Genomic DNA, 25439 nt, shown 5'->3' on the forward strand with positions numbered 1-25439 from the left:
CGTACCTTCAGGCTCTGATCAGTCCCTACACCCAAAGAAGGGCACTGCGTTCATCCACCTCTGGCCTGCTCGCCTCCCTACCTCTGCGGAAGCACAGTTCCCGCTCAGCCCAGTCAAAACTGTTCGCTGCTCTGGCACCCCAATGGTGGAACAAGCTCCCTCACGACGCCAGGACAGCGGAGTCAATCACCACCTTCCGGAGACACCTGAAACCCCACCTCTTTAAGGAATACCTGGGATAGGATTAAGTAATCCTTCTAACCCCCACCCCCCACCCTCCCCCCCAAAAGATATAGATGTACTATTGTAAAGTGGTTGTTCCACTGGATACCATATGGTGAATGCACCAATTTGTAAGTCGTTCTGGATAAGAGCGTCTGCTAAATGACGTAAAAATTTTCAACGTAAGTATGTAGAAAACATATGAAATATGATGTTGACTGAGTGGTGACTCAAAAAAAAAGAATTACGCGGTTGGAATATTGCATCAGTAAATAGCTTTACGACGTCAATGTCACGATTAGCTGACAGCGGGTGTGGTCAGTCATGGTCATGGTTCTGGTCAGGTACAAGTACGTCTTCTTTCTACCTTTGTCTTCTTCATCTCTGTGACGTCCAGTTGGAGCTTCTTGAGCTGTGTCTCGTACTTTGATTGGTTTTTGAGGAGGCGTGTGTGTTCCTTCTGGGCTGACTGTAGCTTCTGTAGTTCCTTATTCATAAGACTTAGCTTCCTCTCATACTCCTGCTTGATCTTCTTAGCCTTATCGTCGTTGCACGTCTCCACCGAGCCTGAAGGGGACGTCAAAAACAAGACGGAAAAACAGAGAAAATAAGCTTAAAAATCATAGGTTGCCATCCCTCCTAGAGAATTACTGGGTATGCAGGCTTTTGCTTCAGCCCTGCCACACCTGATTCTACTAGTCTGCTGCTCATAAGGACCTTGATTAGCTGAATCGGTGAGTTAGAGTAGGATTGGAAATGTTGACCACCCCTGCCTTAATTCAACAGAGGGAAACCCCACACTTTTTATAGGGCTGGCTGTTCAATAGCCCAATGTTCTAAAGAACCAGAGCAAAATAAAAACTTCAAACTATTCACAGTTCTCTGGTAGACTACAGACCAGTAACGGCTGTATGCATATCCAATAGCTATGTAATCCCAGTGTCCAGGTCATACATGAGACATACCCATGTTCTGCAGCACCTTGTCCCTCTCCAGCTGTGTGTCTCTGATCTTGCTCTGCAGCATCATCAGTTTCTGTTCGTACTGCTGTTTGAGCGTGTGCAGACGCCTCTGGCTGTTCTCCAGCTCGTCTATCAGCTTCTGCTTGATGGCAATCTCACATGTAATGTTGGCCAGGTCCGCCTGGAAGTTCTCTGGTGGGGAAAGTAACATTGATTCATATGGGTTCAAAACATAGATATACATGTCCAATATATGTCCCTTCTATATTTCCTATTTCTACTATTAGGCCATTTTACCTTTCTCATCTGATTCTGAGTCTGAATCATCAGAGCTCTCCTCCACATCCATCTCCTCCTCTTCCTCATCGTCCTCTTCCTCGTGGTCACTCCCCTCCTGCCCCTCCTGTGAGCACAAACGAAATTAGAAGAGAACACAGAATTACCCGGTGTAAGAAAAACGGGGTGGGAAAAACACACGTGTCTTGTAATTATTGCTGGGACGATAAACCGAAAATGACCGTCATTAACTTCCTCTTACCGAAACATTTTGCGTACGTCGGTCATTTTGCTTCTCAACGTTCCTGTAGATTGTTCTAAAACCATTATTTGGTCAACAGTAATAGCCTTTGCATTATGTTGATTCCTGCTATGAAAGTATCTGCCTGTCTACGTTTTGCTGTCGGCTGCTGAGTGAGCAAGCCACTCTCACTCGCTCTCCCCACTGTGCGCACGGAGGAAGGGGAGATGCATTCTGAGAAGCACAAGCATTATGACTGTTGCTCAAACTGCAATTGCGTAGGGAAAGAAATACAGTTTTCAAAGCAACTACTGTTGTTCTAGAGGAGAGTCACAGTTTTCTGTGAGTATACGTTTATTTCTCACATCTTAATATTGATTTCATGGCACCACTTTACAACTGGAGCAGGCTGTAGTATGGTTTTGATGAGCGCCATTTGCAGTGAATAGGCCTACATCATGTAGCCTAGGCCTAGCACTGGAAAGTTGTACTGATTAATCAATTAGCCTACATGGCTATATAGTAACACTATCTTATTTAGAGTTAGCAATCTAGCTAAGTGTTTTGAGTTCCCACTTCCTCAGGTGGTGAATAATATAGCCAATATGCACAAAGATGTCAGCAAATTCCCAAAATAAATATGATAATTCTGGATCCTATTTTGACAGATTGCCAGCAAATTATCCATAAAGCATTCCCTGGATGTGTTAGATGAAATAGATTACTTGTTTAATCATAGGCTACCATCTCAGTGGTCTTATTTGGCACTGTAAAATAAATGTGTCTAGAGCCCTGCCGCTAATGTAAAGTAACTGTCCATTAAACATGTTTTTATCGTTGTATTTAATGTTAGAGCAAAATAGTTACGTTTATCACAATACCACTTTTTGTTCATATCAACCAGCTATAGCACCTCCCCAATAAATAAGTTATCGCTGGGGCCTCCCGAGTGGCGCAGCGGTCTAAGGCACTGCATCACCGTGCTTGAGACGTCACTACGGACCCGGGTTCGATCCCGGGCTGTATCACAATCGGCCGTGATTGGGAGTCCCATAGGGTGGCCGCATGAATCGACCTACGCCTCCCGAGCCGGTTGGGGGGTTGCAGTGATGAGACAAGATTGAAAAAGGGGGGGTAACAAAAATACATAAAAATATTGCTGATTTATTGTTATTGCAACAAAACAAAAAAATCCATATTGCCCAGCTCTATCATTTCACTAATGGGTTGTCAATCATACCGTCTCAGGCTCCTCATTGGACCGCTCAGTCAGCTCTTTTTCCGTCCCATTGTCTTGGTCGTTGTCGGGGACTTCCTCCTTGACAACACTAGTAGGGAACAACAGAGGGGCAAGGTGAGACAACATTGAGCTAAGGTTCAATAGTATTTTTTTCTATATCTTCAAAAATAAAGTGTGTTAATAAAGCTCATGAGGCCATTGATGGTGGATGAAAACAGAACCAAGAACTTTGTTCCCATCATATCCGTCTGTCGGGGTGAGCAAATTGAAAGAAACTAGTGAACACAGGAAGAACTGAAGGAACTGAACTCAGGTTTCCGTTCTGGTCTGGCAACTGCCTGTCAAACAAAACAAAATGGTTGTTTAGAAGAAGTGAGGGATGGAAATGGCAATGGCAGGGAGGTTGAGGGGGAACCTGTGAACAAGCCTGCCATTTTCCTCCTCTACTAACTCCTCCTCCCTCTCTCTCTCTTCCAGCAGCTGCTGGAGCCTTCAGGGAGAGGTCAAGGTCAAAGGGCACAGATGAGAGGACAGGGGAGAGAGATGTGACAAGGAAGGAAGGAAGGAAGGAAACCAGGGAGTACAGAGAAGAGGAAGGAAAATAAGTCATAGGGAAAAACATAGAGATCACAAACTGCTACTCACCATGGCCCCACATTGAGGTCATACAATAATAAAAAAAACGGACATTTTTTAACAAGAAAACATAAAGAATTTGGTCCTACAATTAACCATGATCACTCTTTACCTCTTCTTCTTCTTCCTCTCCTTCTTCTTGAGTTTTTCCAGGTCTTTCTTTGCCATCTCGATGATGTCGGAGGCCTCCTTCTCGGGGGCCAGGAGGGCAGGGGAGAAGGTTCCGGGGTAAAAGGACTGCCGTGAAGATGCACGGGACAGGTTCTTACGAAGGTTCTCATTCATAGACTCGCTCTCCAGGAGTTTGGCTCTATGGGGAATAACAGTGGAATTTAATAAAAATGTCAGTGTTGTCTATATGCTATGCTGGGTCATGTTCAGTAGGGAGAAAACATTTTGATTTACCTCCATGTCATTATGTATTATATGCAGACAGAAAAGTATACCTGAGATCCTCAATCTCTTTGATGTAGCTCTGGATCATGTTCCCAATCTCTTCACTCCCCTCACCTGAGAATAAACAGGAAACCCTTAGCAAACACACATTTAAACTTTTTACAATGGACAGGGTCATAAGGACAAAAGGACACACTCCTCGCACTCATCTCACACACACACCAATACACAACCTCACCTGCCCTGGCGAGGACCTGGTTGGCCTGGTCACTGAGGTACTGTGTGAGTCTGGCCCCCTGTGCATCAATGGTCTCCTGCATGGCTTTGACCCTGATCCTCAGGTTGCTGTTCTCTGTCTGCAGCATGCTGTTCTCATGGAACATGTCGTTGATGCTATCCATACCGTCCTCACCCACCAAACGCTTACCCTGCCAGAGGAGAATGGGTTTAGACAGAATTCTAAGTAATTAAGGGCAATTTATTTACGTCATACGGTTCATTTTTTCAATTATCTCTCTCTGCCTCTCTCTTACCGTCCTGTACTCCATGAGTTCCATCTGTAGCCTGGCAATCTCTGTCCTGAGAGCAGAGATCTGTTGGGAAGCCTTGTCCTGGTTCACCATCACCTTGTTCTTAATGTTCCTGGCTCTGTTGGCATACTTCAGTGCATTCAGGGTCTCCATAAAGTCCCGGTCAGACGGGCTGATGCACGCTATCATCATTGTTTGGCTGAGAGAGGGGAAGGATATAGGAGGAGAAAAATATGGATTTACAAAAGAAACACAGAGAGAAGCAATCTGTAGTTCAGATGAATATGGTTGCTTGTAGCAATTGTGTTGCAGACATCTAATAATTACTGTATCAGTTAACAAAACGCATTTAGTTTGACATGCACACCAACCAACTGTGACACCAACCCTGGCACAAAGATAGGAAGAAAGGCTTGACCAATTGCACACAGACCTATTTCCACCCAGGGAGTCCTGTAGAAGCCGGGTGAGTTTGGAGTCTCTGTAAGGCACATGCGAGGATCGCTTGCTTCGGTCTCCCAAAGCACTGATTACATTTCCAAGAGCAAGCTGCAGTTTGGAAGAGATGACCAAGAAATACCACACAGCAAAACAGATATTGAAGGTTATTTCCAGAAACATTCTGGTTCAAGGAGTCTATTTATGTCCATACTGGGCTGATATGAGTTTGAAGTAGCCACCCTTTGCACACTCTTGGCATTCTCTCAAACAGCTTCACCTGGAATGCTTTTCCAACAGTCTTGAAGGAGTTCCCACATATGCTGAGCACTTCTTGGCAGCTTTTCCTTCACTCTGCAGTCCAACTCATCCCAAACCATCTCAATTGGGTTGAGGTCGGGTGATTGTGGAGGACAGGTCATCTGATGCAGCACTCCATCACTCTCCTTCTTGGTCAAATAGCCCCTACACAGCCTGGAGGTGTGTTTTGGGTCATTGTCCTGTTGAAAAACAAATGATAGTCCCACAAAGCCCAACACAGAAGGGATGGTGTATCGCTGCAGAATGCTGTGGTAACTATGCTGGTTGAGTGTGACTTGAATTCTAAATAAATCACAGACAGTGTCACCAGCAAAGCACCCCCACACCATCACACCTCCTCCTCCAAGCTTCATGGTGGGAACCACACATGCAGAGATCATCCGTTCACCTACTCTGTGTCTCACAAAGATACAGCTGTTGGAACCAAAAATCTAAACATTTTGAATTCATCAGACCAAAGGACAGATTTCCACCGGTCTAATGTCAATTGCTCATGTTTCTTGGCCCATGGAAGTCTCCTCTTCTTATTGGTGTCCTTTAGTAGTGGTTTCTTTGCAATTCGACCATGAAGGCATGATTCACGAAGTCTCCTCTGAACAGTTGATGTTGAGATGTGTCTGTTACTTGATCTCTGTGAAGCAATAATTTGGGTTTTAATCTGAGGTGCAGTTAACTCAAATTAACTTATCCTTTGCAGCAGAGGTAACTCTTGGTCTTCCTTTCCTGTGGCGGTCATGAGAGCCAGTTTCATCACAGCACTTTATGGTTTTTGCAACTGCACTTGAAGAAACTTTTAAAGTTCTTGAAATTTTCCGCATTGACTGACCTTCATGTCTTTTGCTTTTGTCGTTTCTCTTTGCTTATTTGAGCTCTTCTTGCCATAATATGGACTTGGTCTTTTACCAAATAGGGCTATCTTCTGTATACCACCCCTACCCTGTCACAACACAACTGATCGGCTCAAACGCATTAAGAAGGAAAGAAATTCCACAAATGAACTTTAACAAGGCACACCTGTAATTGATATGCATTCCAGGTGACTACCTCATTAAGCTGGTTGAGAGAATGCCAAGAGTGCACAAATATGTCATCAAAGGCAAAGGGTGGCTACTTGAAGAATCTCAAATATAAAATATATTTGGATTTGTTTAACCTGTTAGGGCTAGGGGGCAGCATTTGCACGTCTGGATAAAAAAATGTACCCGATTTAATCTGGTTACTAATCCTACCCAGTAACTAGAATATGCATATACTTATTATATATGGATAGAAAACACTCTAAAGTTTCTAAAACTGTTTGAATGGTGTCTGTGAGTATAACAGAACTCATTTGGCAGGCAAAACCCTGAGACATTTTCTGACAGGAAGTGGATACCTGATGTGTTGTATTGACTTTAAACCTATCCCATTGAAAAACACAGGGGCTGAGGAATATTTTGGCACTTCCTATTGCTTCCACTAGATGTCACCAGCCTTTACAAAGTGTTTTGAGTCTTCTGGAGGGAGATCTGACCGAACAAGAGCCATGGAACGATGATGTCCCATTAGACACCTGGCGCGCGAGTTCATGTTGGGTACCCTCGTTCCAATACGTTATAAAAGAGTATGCATTCGTCCACCTTGAATATTATTCATGTTCTGGTTAAAAAAGGCCCTAATGATTTATGCTATACAACGTTTGACATGTTTGAACGAACGTAAATATATTTTTTCCCCTCGTTCATGACGAGAAGTCCGGCTGGCTTAGATCATGTGCTAACAAGACGGAGATTTTTGGACATAAATGATGAGCTTTTTTGAACAAAACTACATTCGTTATGGACCTGTGATACCTGGAAGTGACATCTGATGAAGAGAATCCAAGGTAGTGGATTATTTACATAGTATTTTCGATTTTAGATCTCCCCAACATGACGTCTAGTCTGTATCGCAACGCGTATTTTTCTGGGCGCAGTGCTCAGATTATTGCAAAGTGTGATTTCCCAGTAAGGTTATTTTTAAATCTGGCAAGTTGATTGTGTTCAAGAGATGTAAATCTATAATTCTTTAAATGACAATATAATATTTTACCAATGTTTTCTAATTTTAATTATTTCATTTGTGACGCTGACTTGACTGCCGGTTATTGGAGGGAAACGATTTCCTCAACATCAATGCCATAGTAAAACGCTGTTTTTGGATATAAATATGAACTTGATAGAACTAAAAATGCATGCATTGTCTAACATAATGTCCTAGGAGTGTCATCTGATGGAGATTGTAAAAGGTTAGTGCATCATTTTAGCTGGTTTTATGGTTTTGGTGACCCTGTCTTTGACTTGACAAAACATTACACACAACTCTTGTAAATGTACTGTCCTAACATACTCTAAATTTATGCTTTCGCCGTAAAACCTTTTTGAAATCGTAAAACGTGGTTAGATTAAGGAGATGTTTATCTTTCAAAGGGTGTAAAATAGTTGTATGTTTGAAAAATTTGAATTTTGACATTTATTTGGATTCAAATTTGCCGCTCTTGAAATGCACCTGCTGTTGATGGAGTGCACCACGGGTGGCACGCTAGCGTCCCACCTAGCCCATAGAGGTTAACACTTTTTTGGTTACTACATGATTCCATATGTGTTATTTCATAGTTTTGATGTAGAAAATAGTAAAAAAAATAAAGAAAAACCCTAGAATGAGTAGGTGTTTTCAAACTTTTGACTGGTACTGTAAATATTCAGACCCTTTGCTGAGACTTGAAATTGAGCTCAGCTGCATCCTGTTTCCATTGATCATCCTTGAAATGTTTCTACAACTTGATTGCAGTCCACCTGTGGGAAATTCAATTGATTGGACATGATTTGGAAAGGGAAACACCTGTCTGCATAAGGTCTCACAGTTGGAGAGTTTTAAGTTCCTCGGCGTACACATCACGGACAAACTGAAATGGTCCACCCACACAGACAGCGTGGTGAAGAAGGCACAGCAGCGCCTCTTCAACCTCAGGAGGCTGAAGACATTTGGCTTGTCACCAAAAACATTCACAAACCTTTATAGATGCACAATCGAGAGCATCCTGTCGGGCTGTATCACCGCCTGGTATGGCAGCTGCTCCGCCCATAACTGGAAGGCTCTCCAGAGGGTAGTGAGGTCTGCACAACGCATCACCGGCTGCAAACTACCTGCCCTCCAGGACACCAACATCACCCGATGTCAAAGGAAGGCCAAAAAGATCATCAAGGACAGCAACCACCCGAGCCACTGCCTGTTCACCGCGCTAACATCCAGAAGGCGAGGTCAGTACAGGTGCATCAAAGCTGGAACCGAGAGACTGAAAAACAGCTTCTATCTCAAGGCCATCAGACTGTTAAACAGCCATCACTAACATTGAGTGGCTGCTGCCAACAAACTGACTCAACTCAAGCCACTTTAATAATTGGAAAATTGATGTAATCAATTTATCACTTGACACTTTATATTATTTATATTAGATAATGTTTACATAACCTACATTATTTATCTCATATGTATATACTGTACGCTACCATCTACTGCATCTTGCCATCTTGATGTATTAGATGTATCACTAGCCACTTTAAACAATGCCACTTTATATAATGTTTTCATAACTGACATTACTCATCTCATATGTATATACTGTACTCTATGCCATCCTGATGTAATGTATCACTAGCCACCTTAAACAATGCCGCTTTATATGTTTTCATACCCTACAATACTCATCTCATATGTATATACTGTACTCCATACCATCTATTACATCTTGCCTACGCCGTTCGGCCATCACTCATTTATATATTTTAATGTACATATTCATATTCATTCCTTTACACTTGTGTGTACAAGGTAGTTGTTGTGGAATTGGTAGATTACTTGTTAGATATTACTGCATGGTTGGAACTAGAAGCACAAGCATTTCACTACACTTGCATTAACACCTGCTAACCATGTGTATGTGACAAATACATTTGATTTGATTTGACAGTGCATGTCAGAGCAAAAATCAAGCCATGATATCAAATTAATTGTCCGTAGAGCTCTGAGACAGGATTGTGTCGAGGCACAGATCTGGAGAAGGGTACCAAAAAAGGTCTGCAGCATTGAAGGTCCCCAAGAACACAGTGGCCTCCATCATTCTTAAATGGAAGAAGTTTAGAACCATCAAGACTCTTCCTAGAGTTGGCCGCCCAGCCAAACTGAGCAGTCAGAGGAGAAAGGCCTTGGTCAGGGAGGTGTACAAGAGCCCGATGGTCCCTCTGACAGAGCTCCAGAGTTCCTCTGTGGAGATGGGAGAACCTCCAGAATGACAACCATCTCTGCAGAACTCCACCAATCAGGCCTTTATAGTACAGTGTCCAGACAGAAGCCACTCCTCAGTAAAAAGTACATGACACGCTTGTAGTTTGACAAAAGGCACCTTAAGACTCTCAAGACCATAAGAAACCAGATCCTCTGGTCTGATGAAACCAAGATTGAACTCATTGGCCTGAATGCCAAGCATCATGTCTGGAGGAAACCTAACACCATCCCTACGGTGAAGCATGGTGGTGGCAGCATCATGCTGTGGGTATGTTTTTCAGCAGCAGGGCCTGGGAGAGTAGTCAGGATCAAGGGAAAGATGAACGGAGCAAAGTACAGAGAGATGCTTGATGAAAACCTGATCCAGAGCGCTCAGGACCTCAGACTGGGGTGAAGGTTCACCTTCCAACAGGACAATGACCCTAAGCACACAGCTAAGACAACGCAGGAGTGGCTTCAGGACAAGTCTCTGAATGTCCATGAGTGGCCCAGCCAGAGCCTGGACTTGAACCTGATCGAACATCTCTGGAGAGACCTGAAATAAGTTGTGCAGCAATGCTCACCATCCAACCTGACAGAGCTTGAGAGGATCAGATGAGATGAATGGGAGAACCTCCCCACATACAGCTGTGCCAAGCTTGTAGTGTCATACCCTCGAAGACTTAAGGCTGTAATCGCTGCCAAAGGTGCTTCAACAAAGCACTGAGTAAAGGGTCTGGATAATTATGTAAATGTCATTTCATTTTTTTTTTAAATACATTTGCAAAAATGTATTATACGTAGATTGATTCTTTTTATTTCATTATTTTTAGAATAAGGCTGTAACGAAACAAAATGTGGGTAAAGTCAAGGGATCTGAATACTTTCTGAATGCACTGTATCTCTAACTTAAACTGATAGATTTTTACGTGGATTTTTACATTATGCTAATTAGGGGGCAGACATCAACTTTAGGGGGTTAAAGGACAAAAATGATATATTCCTATATTGCACACATTTTTACCTGAGCCGTTTTGAACAGATTCTTATTGCGAGGGCTCTCCAACCTTGTTCCTGGAGAGGTACCATCCTATAGGTTTTCGCCAAACCCTAATCTAGCGTACCTGATTCTAATAATTAGCTGGCTGATAAGCTGAATCAGGTTAGTTACAAGTGGGGTTGGAGTGAAAACCTACAGGAGCGTCGTTCTCCAGGAACAGGGTTGGATAGACCTGCTAGTGTATTAGGGAATAGGGTTGGTCAAAATGTGTGTACTACTAGAGAGAATACGGTCCATTTCGGACACAACCAGTGTCTCACCAGTCCACAGTTGATGGAGATTCCCTCCTTAGCTCGGTCTCCGGTCGCCCCTGTTCTCTTCAGTCTCTCTGACCCGGCTAGGTCCACAAAGTGAAACTTGGCCGTCAGTGTCTCATACTCTTCCATCTCCGAGTTGCTGTTAGCAACCTTGTTGTCCGTCTCGTTGTTGTCCTGCTGTGAGTTAGAAAAACAACCAGATCGATGCCTTTGTTTCAGTACCGTTATTCAAAAGCACTGTCCCCGTCATTAATGTAACATAACATAGAATGTCAGTAGCCTGCCATAAACAGTAGCCTACCATAACGTCAGTACCTCAATAACAGTAATTTCTATATACAGTATGTAATTTACGTAACATAGCATAATATGATATGATAGCATAGGAGTGGCTATATCATTTCTGTAACATCAAGGTTATGAGTAACTTCAGTCACTGTCATAACATATCATAACATGCACTAACAGTGTCTCAACAAGTGACAGGAGTCACATCACAGTAACAAAAGGGTAGATACGGAATAAGATAGGAGTTGGCAAGAGAGCACAAAAGGACTGGCACTAAGGCTAGGAATAAGCTGCTCTTGTACGTACATTGTCGGATGCACAGACTCTGACTTGGCACAGGTGAATGGTGAAGATGGCGTGAGAGCGGGAGCTCTGGACATTCATCTGGGTGCTAGCCGTGGTACGACATAGAGCACCCAGCTTCAGACACTGCATCATCTGAGAGAGATTGGACATCACTGTGTTATCACTGTGTAAATGATCATTTTTACAGTTCATTTCATGTTTTTTACTTTCCTATATTACATATACATACAGCCATACACATTTCTCCTGGACCCCCGGACCACATATCCCAACACATACAACATAGTGTATAGCATACGTGCTCAAGCACACACACGCATGTACGTACATTATTGATGCGAGGGTTGACTCATAACCCGCAGTCCCTGCGGATGGGTTTAGGGTCATTAAACATTGTGTGGCTGAAGGAAGGATGCGTAGCGGGCAGGTTGAATAAAGAGAAACAGTAGCTTAAAAAATCCATAAAGTATTATTATTGTGCAATTTCTATAGTCTACATTTGGGTTTTTATTTCACTATTTTCTGCTATCTGGTACAGTATTAGTGCATAAACCTAAGCTTTAGGTCTTAAGTGTTCGCACGCCAAATGGCCTACACAGCCAATCGCCAAAGAATGCTTTTGGGAATGGGAAGAAAAAGTTAACATCAATCCCCGGAGGCAAAAAGGACATTGTTCGAAGTTTATTTAAATAAGACAAAACCTACAAATGAAGAGTTGAAAATAAAGAGAAGGGATTGCCAGAAAAGTAATGTTTGGAAAAGATTTGTGGTAAAAGCGGACGATAGCAGTGTTATGTGTGGTGATTGTGAGGTGCTATACAAATTCGACAGTCACAAGACGGGACTACAAATAGGCCTATGGCATGTCAAGGGAATTACTGTAGCTAACTGTTTAGATGTGTTAAATGGAAACTGAAATCTGTACGACTAACCAGAAAAACCTACAGTCTTTTGGCAAAGTCCTCTGATAATATTAGTCCCACGCAAATTGGCATCCCTGTGTTCTGAGAGAAATGTCTGAGTTTGACAGGTGTTGCTCGAAGTTTGATTCGATAAATTGAACAAAGTGCTGAGCATAGGCTATATAGAGTACATTCGGAAGTACTCAGACCCCTTGACTTTTGCTACATTTTGTTGCGTTACACCATTATTCTAAAATTGATTAAATAGCTTTTTTCGCCCCGTCAATCTACACACAATACCCCATAATGACAAAGCAAAAACTGTTTTTTTACATTTTTGCACATATATTAAAAATAAAAACGGAAATATCACATTTACATAAGTATTCAGACCCTTTACTTAGTACATAGTTGACGCACCTTTGGCACGGATTAAAGCCTCGAGTCTTCTTGGGTATGACGCTACAAGCTTGGCACATCTGTATTTGGGGAGGTTCTCCCATTCTTCTCTGCAGATCTTCTCAAGCTCTGTCAGGTTGGATGGGGAGTGTCGCTGCACAGCTATTTTCAGGTCTCTCCACAGATGTTACATCGGGTTCAAGTCCAGGCTCTCGCTGGGCCACTCATGGACATTCAGTGACTTGTCCCGAAGCCACTCCTGCGTTGTCTTGGCTGTGTGCTTAGGGTCGGTGTCCTGTTGGAAGGGGAAACTTTGCCCCCAGTCTAAGGTCCTGAGCAATCTGGAGCAGGTTTTCATCAAGGATCTCCGTATACATTGCTCCGTTCATCTTTCTCCTTGATCCTGACTAGTCTCCAATATCCCTGCCGCTGAAAAACATACCCACAGCATGATGATGCCACCACCATGCTTCACCCTAGGGATGGCGGTAGGTTTCCTCCAGACATGATGCTTGGCATTCAGGCCAAAGAGATCAATCTTGATTTCATCAGAGCAGAGAATCTTGTTTCTCATGGTCTGAGAGTCCTTTAGGTGCCTTTTGTCAAACTCCAAGCGGGCCGTCATGTGCCTTTTACTGAGGAGTGGCTTCCATCTGGCCACTCTACCATAAAGGCCTGATTGGTGGAGTGCTGCAGAGATGGTTGTCATTCTGGAAGGGTCTCCCATCTCCACAGAGGAACTCTGGAGCTCTGTCAGAGTGACCATCGGGTTCTTGGTCACCTCCCTGACCAAGGCCTTTCTCCCCCGATTGCTCAGTTTTGCCGGGCGGCCAGCTCTAGGAAGAATCTTGGTTGTCCTAACCTTCTTCCATTTAAGAATGATGGAGGCCGTGTTCTTCGGGACCTTCAATGCTGCAGAAAGTTTTGGTACCCTTCCCCAGATCTGTGCCACGACAAAATCCTGTCTCAGAGCTCTACGGACAATTCCTTCAACCTCATGGCTTGGTTTTTGCTCTGACATGCACTGTCAACTGTTGGACCTTATATAGACAGGTGTGTGCCTTTCCAAATCATTTCCAATCAATTGAATTTATCTCAGGTGGATTCCAATCAAGTTGTAGAAACATCTCAAGGATGATCAATGGAAACAGGATGCACCTGAGTTCAATTTCGAGTCTCATAGCAAAGGGTCTGAATACTTATGTAAATAATATAATAATAAAAACCTGTTTTCGCTTTTTCATTATGGGGTAATGTGTGTAGATTGATGAAGAAAAAAATCTAGTTCATCTATTTTCTATTAAGGCTGTAACGTAACAAAATGTGGAAAAAGGGAAAGGGCCTGAATAGTTTCCGAATGCACTGTATGAAGGGCCTATATGTATCAACTTTCACAGTAAATGCTTTTGCTTATACGTTTTGTACGAATTAATTGAACATCGCCAAATCATCCTAAAAAAATATTGCGCCTATTTAATGCAACCCGTGCTCTTAATAGATCGCAATGCAGCACACAGTACAACTGAGCTATTTCACTTTGTCATTCGCAGCCTTAAAACACATATCAAGTGCAAGTTCGCTGTTTAGCTCACATCTGAAGGCTGGGGGGCATTTAGAACATTTTCCACTGTGGATCGCTAAAATATCCTAATTATGATGACACTTCCTCAATTCAAATATTATGGCGACACTATACCAAAGATGGCTTGGTATGGTTTAGAAACCTGTGAACCAAGCTCGAGTTACCCTGTTATTGCCTGTACTTATATATCTTCACACCTAGAAAAAAAACTCCAGGTTTCTGTCATAACTCTCAATCAACGTTATATATATGTCACGAATCCCACCGAAGGTGGCTCCCCTGCCTGCTCGGGCGGCGCTCGGCAGTCGTCATCGAAGGCCTACTAGCCACCGCTGGTCCCTTTTTCCTTTTCGTTTGGTATGTCTTATTGTTTGCACCTGTTCCTTATTTGTGTCTCTTGATTTATGGTTATTTAAGCCTGTGTAGCCCGCCCAGGTTTGTGCGGGATTATTTTCGTCAGAGTGTTTTTGTTGTTGGATGTGCTGGCGATCTACTTGTGTTATTTTATATGCGTCCTGTGGACCCGTTGTAATTGGGCACTTCGCTATTCACGCCGGTTGTGTTGGCGTCGACCGTTTTTGTATTTAAGGAATAAATACATTTTTTCCTTACCTCTGCTCTCTGCGCCTGACTCCTACCACCACTCCTAGCATTCGCTGACAGAATCCCGCACCAACTGACTCGGCAAGGGATCACTACCCCGAGTTCACCCGCCATTTCCGGGCCGTGTTCGACCACCCACCGGAGGACCGGGCGGTGGGTGAACGGCTGTTCCACCTGCGGCAGGAGACGAGGAGCGCACAGGACTTTGCTCTGGAGTTCCGGACCTTGGCTGCTGGAGCGGGGTGGAACGACAGGGCCCTGATGGACCACTATCGGTGTAGCCTCCGGGAGGACGTCCGCCGGGAGCTAGCCTGTCGGGACACTACCCTCTCACTGGATGAACTAATAGACATGCCCATTCGTCTCGACAACCTGCTGGCTGCCCGCGGGCGTCCAGACCGGGCCCTGTCGGTTCCACCTCCAGGCCCTCCAGCTCCCATCCCTATGGAGCTAGGGGGGGCCGCGTCGAGGGGAACCAGAGGAGGAGGCTCCTCCCGTACCCGGTGTGGTCGGAGAGGACACACTGCCGACCGGTGCTGGGGGAGCTCCTCTGGGAATCGGGATGGCAGGCGGAGCACTCCTCGTTCAACCCAGGTGAGTAAGCACCAACCTCACCCAGAGCTCCCTGTTGGTCATATGTTTGTACTTGTAACTTTCCCTGAGTTTTCTCCCTCTTTCCAGCATAAGGCGCTAGTCGATTCAGGCGCAGCTGGAAACTTTATGGATCGTGGGCTCGCGTTAAGGCTAGGGATTCCCCTGGTGTCGTTGGACCAACCTTTCCCCGTGCACTCCTTAGATAGCCGACCATTAGGGTCAGGGCTGGTCAGGGAGGCCACGGTGCCACTGGACATGGTAACGCAGGGGTATCATGGGGAACGGATTAGTCTCTTCCTCATTGATTCACCTGCTTTTCCAGTGGTGCTGGGGATTCCCTGGCTGGCCAATCACAATCCTGATATTTCGTGGAAACAGGGGGCTCTCAGAGGGTGGTCAGAGGAGTGTTCAGGCAGGTGTAAGGGAGTTTCCATCGGTGCGACGACGGTGGAGAGTCCAGACCAGGTTTCCACTGTGCGCATTCCCTCTGAATATGCCGATTTGGCTATCGCCTTCTGTAAAAAGAGGGCGACCCGATTACCACCTCATCAACGAGGGGATTGCGTGATAAACCTCCAGGTAAACGCTACACTTCCCAGGAGTCACATGTACCCATTGTCACAAGAGGAAACGTTGGCTATGGAGACATATGTCACGGAATCTCTGAGACAGGGGTACATTCGGCCCTCCATGTCACCCGTCTCCTCGAGTTTCTTTTTCGTGAAGAAAAAGGATGGAGGTCTGTGTCCGTGCATTGATTATCGAGGTCTAAATTCCATCACAGTAGGGTTTAGTTACCCGCTACCTCTCATCGCTACGGCGGTGGAATAATTTCACAGAGCGCGTTTTTTCACGAAACTGGATCTCAGGAGCGCGTACAATCTGGTGCGTATCCGGGGAGGAGACGAGTGGAAAACCGCGTTTAGTACCACATCGGGCCACTATGAGTACCTAGTCATGCCGTATGGTTAAAGAATGCTCCAGCCGTGTTTCATCCTTTGTTGACGAGATTCTCAGGGACCTGCACGGGCAGGGTGTGGTGGTGTATATTGATGACATCTTGATCTATTCCGCCACACGCACCGCGCATGTCTCCCTGGTGCGCAAGGTGCTTGGGCGACTGCTGGAGAATGACCTGTACGTTAAGGCTGAGAAATGTGTGTTTTTCAAACGAGCCGTTTCCTTCCTGGGGTATTGCATTTCCACCTCGGGGGTGGTGATGGAGGATGACCGCGTTAAAGCCGTGCGTAATTGGCCGACTCCGACCACGGTAAAGGAGGTGCAGCGGTTTTTAGGGTTTGCCAATTACTACCGGAGGTTTATCCGGGGCTTTGGTCAAGTGGCTGCTCCCATTACCTCACTGCTGAAGGGGGGTCTGGCGCGCTTGCGCTGGTCAGCAGAGGCGAACAGAGCGTTCAGTCGCCTGAAGGAGCTGTTTACCGACGCTCCCGTGCTGGCTCATCCGGACCCCTCTTTGGCATTCATAGTGGAGGTGGACGCGTCCGAGACTGGGGTGGGGGCCGTGCTATCACAGCGCTCGGGCACGCCACTCAAACTCCGCCCGTGCGCTTTCTTTTCTAGAAAGCTCGGGCCGGCAGAGCAGAACTATGACGTGGGGGACCGGGAGTTGTTAGCTGTGGTCAAGGCTCTGAAAGTGTGGAGACATTGGCTTGAGGGGGCTAAGCACCCTTTCCTCATCTGGACTGACCACCGTAATCTCGAGTACATCCGGGCAGCTAGGAGACTGAATCCGCGTCAGGCCAGGTGGGCCATGTTCTTTACCCGTTTCCGGTTCACTATCTCTTATCGGCCAGGTTCACAGAACACGAAGGCCGACGCACTGTCCCGCCTATATGACACCGAGGAGAGGGCCATCGATCCAACTCCCATCCTCCCAGCGTCGTGCTTGGTAGCTCCGGTGGTATAGGAGGTGGACGCGGAGATCGAGCGGGCGTTACGGTTGGAACCTGCACCATCTCAGTGTCCGGCAGGTGTTCAGTACGTGCCGCTTGGTGTCCGTGATCGATTGATTCAATGGGCCCATAATCTCCCCTCTTCGGGTCACCCTGGGATCGAGAGGACAGTGCGGAACCTGAGGGGAAAGTACTGGTGGCCCACCTTGGTAAAGGACGTGCGGTTTTATGTTTCCTCCTGCTCGGTGTGCGCTCAGAGCAAGGCTCCTCGACACCTGCCTAGAGGGAAATTACACCCCCTCCCCGTTCCACAGTGGCCGTGGTCGCACTTGTCAGTGGACTTCCTCACCGACCTTCCCTTATCTCAGGGGAACACCACAATCCTGGTCGTTGTGGATCGGTTCTCGAAGTCCTGCCGTCTCATCCCGTTGCCCGGTCTCCCTACGGCTCTGCAGACTGCGGAGACCCTGTTTACCCATGTCTTCCGGCACTACGGGGTGCCCGAGGACATCGTTTCTGATCGGGGTCCCCAGTTCACGTCCAGAGTTTGGAGGGTGTTCATGGAACGGTTGGGGGTCTCGGTCAGCCTCACCTCGGGTTACCACCCCGAAAGTAATGGGCAGGTGGAGAGAGTGAACCAAGAGGTGGGTAGGTTTCTAAGGACGTATTGCCGGGACCGGCCCAGGGAGTGGGCGAGATACGTTCCATGGGCAGAGGTAGCCCAAAACTCCCTACGTCACTCATCGACCAATATGTCACCGTTTCAGTGCGTGTTGGGCTACCAGCTGGTCCTGGCTCCATGGCACCAGAGCCAGACCGAGGCTCCTGCGGTGGAGGAGTGGGTGCAGCGCTTGAAGGACACTTGGAGAGCCGTCCAAGACGCACTCACTAAGGCGAGTGGACGGCAGAAGAAGAGCGCTGACCAGCACCGCAGTGAGACCCCTGTGTTTGCACCAGGGGATCGAGTCTGGCTCTCGGCTTGAAACCTACCCCTCCGCTTGCCCTGCCGGAAGCTGGGCCCGCAGTGTGTAGGGACGTTTAAAGTCCTGAGGAGGATAAACGAGGTGTGTTACCGGTTACAACTTCCATCTTACTACCGTATTAACCCCTCGTTTCATGTGTCTCTCCTCAGGCCGGTGGTGGCTGGTCCCATGCAGGAAGGTGAGGTGCCGGAGGTCCCTCCACCCCCGCTGGACATTGGGGGGTCCCCGGCGTATAAGATACGCGCCATTCTGGACTCCAGACTTCGGGGGGGGCGCTGCGGGAGCCGCGCGTCAGGAGGGGGGTACTGTCACGAATCCCACCGAAGGTGGCTCCCCTGCCTGCTCGGGCGGCGCTCGTCGTCGCCGGCCTACTAGCCACCGCTGATCCCTTTTTCCTTTTCGTTTGGTATGTCTTATTGTTTGCACCTGTTCCTTATTTGTGTCTCTTGATTTATGGTTATTTAAGCCTGTTTAGCCCGCCCAGGTTTGTGCGGGATTATTTTCGTCAGAGTGTTTTTGTTGTTGGATGTGCTGGCGATCTACTTGTGTTATTTTATATGCGTACTGTGGACCTGTTGTAATTGGGCACTTCGCTATTCACGCCGGTTGTGTTGGCGTCGACCATTTTGTATTTAAGGAAAAAAATATGTTTTTTTCCTTACCTCTGCTCTCTGCGCCTGACTCCTACCACCACTCTTAGCATTCGCTGACAATATATATATAAATTACAGGGGGGAGTTTGAAAAAAACCTATCCCGTCCGAATTGTCCTCTGGAATAATGGACATTCTGGGGTAATAAAAACATTACCAACTAGTCCTGAGTGAATAGGGCTATAGCCTTAATAATAACTCCTGCAGAATTAAGCATTTCTTGCAGTAAAATAATACACTAAGTGTAGGCAATATTTGGACTTGGGAACAGGAGTGGAGAAATATGATTCCTTTCTGCATCTTGAGAGAATGCAATGCTCAGTTAATATGATCTGTAGAGGTGCTGTCTTCATCATAAAAGCATCACAAAAGCTGGTAGTATTTCAACCACATAAAATATGCATCGATGCCGAACTGAAATCTTATCATAAACACAAATTGGGTCGTTTTCACAGCTTTTTTTTCCCTTACAACCGGTCAAAGTGATGTCATTTGGACATTTTGCAGAGAACATCTTTCCTGTTTTTTTTTGCTTTATTGTATTTTCTCCCCAGTCGCTAAACATCTTTGCTCCAAGTAAGATGACAGAGAAAACTTTTCTGATTGAAGCAGTCATTCTATCTATCTATTACATTATTCTGTTGAGCAAGGGTTTATTTAGTCTTCTAGGGCAATATATAATGACAAAAGAGAAGCTACATGTATTTAATTATAGACAAGTTGACTAACAAACAGCCTCCCTAAATATGGGAAATTTTAAGTAGAAACATATCTAAATCAGGCATAACAAAATCCAGCAACCCAGTGTCAAAAAATCTTCTGTAGTCTGACTGTAGTCTATAGCGCATTTTCTATATATGCGGGTAAGTGGCTCCGATTTTCACTTCATCACATATAGTCAGGCGGTTGCGGCTGGGTTATTAGCAGTTGCATGCAGGTGTGGGTAAACAAACAGCTGACCTGAGCATCTCTAACGTACACACCTCTGCCTCGGAGGCTACAGTCCGTGTGGTCACCCCCACTGTGTAGATTCCTCCATTAGCGTCCTCGTGGATCTTAATGTGGGATTTCTGCGTCCGAGCCTCCAGGTCCCTCGTAGAGTCAAACAGATCCAGCACCTCCTCATTGTAAAGCTAAACCAGGACACACCCAGAACCACACAATATTACAGTCTTATTTGTTACTGTGGTAAATTGAGCACTGTGAAATTCCATGAAAATATCAAAGGTTCTGATAGTTTGTATCCTATTCCAGTTCTGATATCCCACTGATGCAAGACCATATCTGATTATGTCAGACTGAAAGCGAGAAAGTGAGCAACATGAGTAGGACTGTCTGACTCAGTCTGAACAACGTTAAACAGCAGAGGACTCTCAAGAGTCTAAACTGTGAGACAGACTCCATATCAAGATACATTATCTAACACACACACCTACAACAGAGATGTTTTTATAGAATGTAACAGGCTTTGCCACCACTCCCCTTCTCTCTGGTGTGACCTCTATGAATGGCTTTTCTACAAAAGCAACTTGGCTTTGTGTTGGTGACCAAGGTCCAGAGCAGTATATCTAAATGCAAGGCTCTGCCAAGGTCCTAGTTTGATGAAAGGGGGGTGAATAACAGGTAAATAACTTACAGTGCATTCGGAAAGTATTCAGACTCCTTCACTTTTTTCCACATATTGTTACGTTTCAGCCCTATTCTAAAATGGATGAAATAAACATTTTCCTCATCAATCTACAGAAATTGATTGGACATGATTTGGAAAGGCAGTCTATATAAGTTCCCACAGTTGACAGCCAAGCCATGAGGTCGAAGCAATTGTCCGTAGAACTCCGAGACAGAATTGTGTCGAGGCACAGATCTGGGGAAGAGCACAAAAACATGTGTGCAGCATTGAAAGTCCTCAAGAACACGGTGGCCTCCATCATTCTTAAATGGAAGAGGTTGGAACCACCAAGACTCTTTCTAGAGCTGGCCGCACGGCCAAACTAAGCAATCGGGGGAGAAGGGCCTTGGTCAGTGAGGTGACGAAGAACCCGAAGGACTCTCAGACCATGAGAAACAAGATTCTCTGGTCTGATGAAACCAAGATTGAACTTTTTGGCCTGAATGCCAAGCGTTATGTCTGGAGGAAACCTAACGCCATCCCTAGGGTGAAGCATGGTGGTGGCATCATCATGCTGTGGGTATCTTTTTCAGCGGCAGGGATTTGGAGACTAGTCAGGATCAAGGGAAAGATGAACGGAGCAAAGTACAGACAGATCCTTAATGAAAACATGCTCCAGAGTGCTCAGGACCTCAGACTGGGGAAAAGATTCACCTTCCAACAGGACAATGACCCTAAGCACACAGCCAAGACAACGCTGGAGTGGCTTCGGGACAAGTCTCAATGTCCATGAGTGGCCCAGCCAGAGCCCGGATTTGAACCCGATCTAACATCTCTGGAGAGACCTGAAAATAGCTGTGCAGTGACCCTTCCAATCCAACCTGACAGAGCATGAGAAGATCTGCAGAGAAGAATGGGAGGACTCGAGGCTGTAATCGGTGCCAAAGGTGCGTCATCAAAGTACTAAGTAAAGGGTCTGTATACTTTTGTAAATGTGATATTTCCGTTTTTAATTTTTAATATATGTGCAAAAATGTCAAAAACTTTTTTAGCTTTGTCATTATGGGGTATTGTGTGTAGACTGATGAGGGGGAAAAAACAAGTTAATCCATTTCAGGAGAAGGCTGTAACGTAATAAAATCTGGAAAAAGTCAAGGGGTCTGAATACTTTCAAAATGCACTGTATTTATTATGGTTGTTTTGTTGGAAGTCCTGTTGCATGTCGAGATACATGCTGTTGACATGTTATTGGGAGACTACTCAAATTTAGTGTTACCCATTTATTTAATCATTCACATCTCTGGTTCTAAGAAGATGCCAAGTCCGGGCTCTGGCTGGGGGTAAACCTAAGACGCAAACAAAACCTCTCCCATCTATTTTCCTATGGATTAATGTAGAGTATACGTTTTAAAGACGCTAATTCCTAATACTGTAATGTCAAAATATGTAGACATTTTAAATCGCTGGCTAGATTAAAGTCTTAAAGAGTCAAAGTCTTAAAGGACAATTTTGCTTTTGTTTACAACCAAATCTCTATTTTTATTATAGAAGGGTCCAGAATTTTTTTGGTGATTTCACTTGGTTTTGAAAAAACATGAACAAATGCTCCAAAAACACCCAAATACATATTTTTAGAAATGGAAAAGCTCTCAGTAAAGCGATGCAGGTCTTTAGATGTTATACACAAAATTGTGTCAACCCAAACTTTATCCACAACGTTATTTTCCATTTTGTTGCGACTAGAGCGATACCTCTACGTCTAACAGCCGACTACATGGACAATGGAAAAGCTGGATTGGGGAAACAGCCTGAGTCGCACAAAATGGAATATAATGTTGTGTATACATTTCAGAATGTCACAATTTCTAATCACCTGCATCACTATACTGAGAGCTTTTCCATTTCTAAAAGGACGTATTTGGGTGCCCCCATACTGCACAACGAGGATAAGGAAGTGAATCGCTGGCTGGGGTAAGTTTCTCAAAAACAAGTGACATTGCAAAAAAATGGTCTGTACCCTTCTATAACATGCCATTTACATACAAAATAGAGATTTGGTTTTAACTTCTAACTTCTCCTTTAAGGCCCTTTGTTTGTGCTGAAATTCCATCTGTTTTAGTATGTTTTAAAGCCCTTTGTGCTGAAATTACATCTGTTTTAGTATGTTTTAATAGAATGGACATTCCCATTCACTGTTCTGAGGCGGCTGGACTGGCGGCCATATTGGATGTTTTTTTTTCATTGCTTACATTATTGGGTAGCCATGTCCTTTCTACTAACTATTTTTCTATGACAGATACAGTATATTACTCTGTCATAAATGAGTAGACTCATTCTGTCCACGTGGCCTCTGTCTGTCAGTATGACAAGCAAACACAACCTTTCAGTCATTTAGTATTAACCCTTGCCACCCCGAACCGTGACCCTAATAGCCCTGCTCCCGCCCTCTGTCCAGTCAACAGTCTGAGTCATTTTTATGTAACGTTAGGAGACTAGAGATGGGAACTAGTTAAATTGTCAAGTGTCAACACATAGGCTACATAAGCCTGGCATGGTCCTACAGTATAATGGCTAGTCATGTATTATTCCACATAATCCTGTGTTGGAGAGTGGGGTGGTATGTCCCTTTCCCTTTCCAAATCTCTTAAGGCCAGGCACCACAGGCAACATTTTTGATTTTGCTTCTATCTGTCAATTTTCTGATTTTGGGATATTTTGCAACTATAACTTCCATACTTTCAAAAAATGTACAAATAAATCAGCAATAATGTATATAAATACTTTATTTGTATCATTTTATCCCAACTCCATCAACCACACCTACCATAAATGTCATTCTTGTCAGCATGTTTCATGTAGAACTTCAACCGCTATTTTTAAAACTCTCCATGTTGAATTATCATTCAAAAGCTTGTTTTCTGGAGCGTATCATTAGCTAGTCCATACATGGCTATATCCTTTGTAAACATAGTGCTTCGTGTTGATTTGTAATTTCCTGACATCCGATTGGTTATTTGGCATTTAAAGGCCCTTTCCGCCAACCTGGTTAAAATGCCTCATGTGCACTTCTTTGTTTGAAAATATCTCCCGTGAAGAATCCATGTAGAGAGACAAAATGAGAAAATCTCGAAGAATATACCTACAGTATGTGAATAAAAATAGGTGATCTCAGTTAGCCAAAGTGAAAAATGCAGTGAATGAAAGATAAAATTAGCCTTGCACGGAACCCAAACCAGCTGCGCGCGGGCGCCATCGTGCATACGTTTATTTTGTCCGCCTACACCAAACGCGATCATGACACGCAGGTTAAAATATCAAAACAAACTCTGAACCAATTATATTCATATATTCACAGGTCGAAAAGCATTAAACATGTATGGCAATTTAGCTAGTTAGCTTGCACTTGCTAGCTAATTTGTCCTATTTAGCTGGCTTGCTGTTGCTAGCTAATTTGTCCTGGGATATAAACATTGAGTTGTTATTTTACCTGAAATGCACAAGGTCCTCTACTCCGACAATTAATCCACACATAAAACGGTCAACCGAATCGTTTCTAGTCATCTCTCTTCCTTCCAGGCTTTCTCTTCTCTTGACTTTATATTGCGATTGGCAACTTTCATAAATTAGGTGCATTACCGCCACTGACCTCGTTTGTCTTTCAGTCACCCACGTGAGTATAACCAATGGGGAGATGGCACGTGGGTAACTGCTTCTATAAACCAATGAGGAGATGGGAGAGGCAGGACTTGCAGCGCGATCTGCGCCAGAAATAGAACTGATTTCTATTTTAGCCCTTGGCAACGCAGACACTCGTTGGTGCGAGCGGTGTGGTCAGCCTGTCAGATCAGCCTTACCATCAGATCGAGGCAGTACAGGTAGAGGAGGAAAAGGAGGTAGCCCGCGGCAGCGCGTTGAGACGCAAATGAATTGAGATGAAAATGACAACTAGCAGCGATCAACCAGACAGCAGCCAGCCAACAGTGGCTTTTATTCCACATGTCACAATTAAACTAATTTGTACATGATTTGATTTGCCCTAAGTGTCTAAACACTGGACTGAAATCACCACAGACCCCACCAACCAGGGATTCTGTTATTCTGTCATGATAGAATGTGCAAACTGTGAAGGTGATCGTGATGAATTTAGGAGTGTTTACAATTCCTCCAGGCTGCTGGAGTGCTCCAGGGGAGATGTGGCATTTGACATAAATGTGAGGATGGCTCTTCTAGCCAACAAACTTGGGACTTGGTTATGCTGCTCTTAAAGAGTCCTAGGGATTCCTTCCTTGCATCTCAGCTCATATCAGAGACATGACAGGAGAGTGACAGGTAAATAAAAAGGGAGAGTAGCCCATTACTGTCAGGTGACTTGCTGTGTATAAATAATATTTATTTCCTTGCTCCAGCAAATATATTCAAAGTGAATAAAAAAGAGTGATGGGAAAACATAACTATGTAATGAGACTGTCATAGGCCTACAATGTCAGGGCTGTGAGAAATTAGCTTTACATAAAGTAAATACATGCTGATATGCTAATATTTACATAGGGTAACATGCTGATATTTAGTCCTGCAGTTATGACTGTAAATTTGACAGACATAATAAGTACTTTTTCCCCCACTTTAGTTGCAGAGATTCAGAGAGGGCTACAGTCTGGAGAGTGCTGCAAAGATAATTAGAAGAGCATACGCAGATATAGACCCAGACATAGCAGAGTTGCTGAAGGAGGATGAGGATACCATCATAG

The 25439-nt window shown here is 44.7% G+C and overlaps 1 protein-coding gene across 3 annotated transcripts in view; it reads right to left on the reverse strand.

The window, feature by feature from the left end:
- The window catches only part of LOC106573106 (kinesin-like protein KIF21A), an 82498-nt gene that overhangs the window by 33518 nt on the left and 23541 nt on the right, over window positions 1-25439 (reverse strand). For all 3 annotated transcript variants that reach the window (XM_082962496.1, XM_082962497.1, XM_082962495.1), the window contains exons 4-15: window positions 20066-20215; window positions 11455-11586; window positions 10864-11037; window positions 4937-5052; window positions 4507-4702; window positions 4207-4401; window positions 4024-4082; window positions 3690-3887; window positions 2942-3029; window positions 1482-1587; window positions 1188-1376; window positions 590-789 (exon numbers count right to left, since the gene is read on the reverse strand). In XM_082962496.1, the coding sequence (XP_082818622.1) occupies window positions 590-789; window positions 1188-1376; window positions 1482-1587; window positions 2942-3029; window positions 3690-3887; window positions 4024-4082; window positions 4207-4401; window positions 4507-4702; window positions 4937-5052; window positions 10864-11037; window positions 11455-11586; window positions 20066-20215 (1803 nt within the window). The remainder of the gene's footprint in view (window positions 1-589; window positions 790-1187; window positions 1377-1481; window positions 1588-2941; window positions 3030-3689; window positions 3888-4023; window positions 4083-4206; window positions 4402-4506; window positions 4703-4936; window positions 5053-10863; window positions 11038-11454; window positions 11587-20065; window positions 20216-25439) is intronic.

Source organism: Salmo salar, chromosome 16, assembly GCF_965601325.2.
Source record: "Salmo salar chromosome 16, fSalSal1, whole genome shotgun sequence".
In the NCBI taxonomy this organism is placed as follows: domain Eukaryota; kingdom Metazoa; phylum Chordata; class Actinopteri; order Salmoniformes; family Salmonidae; genus Salmo; species Salmo salar.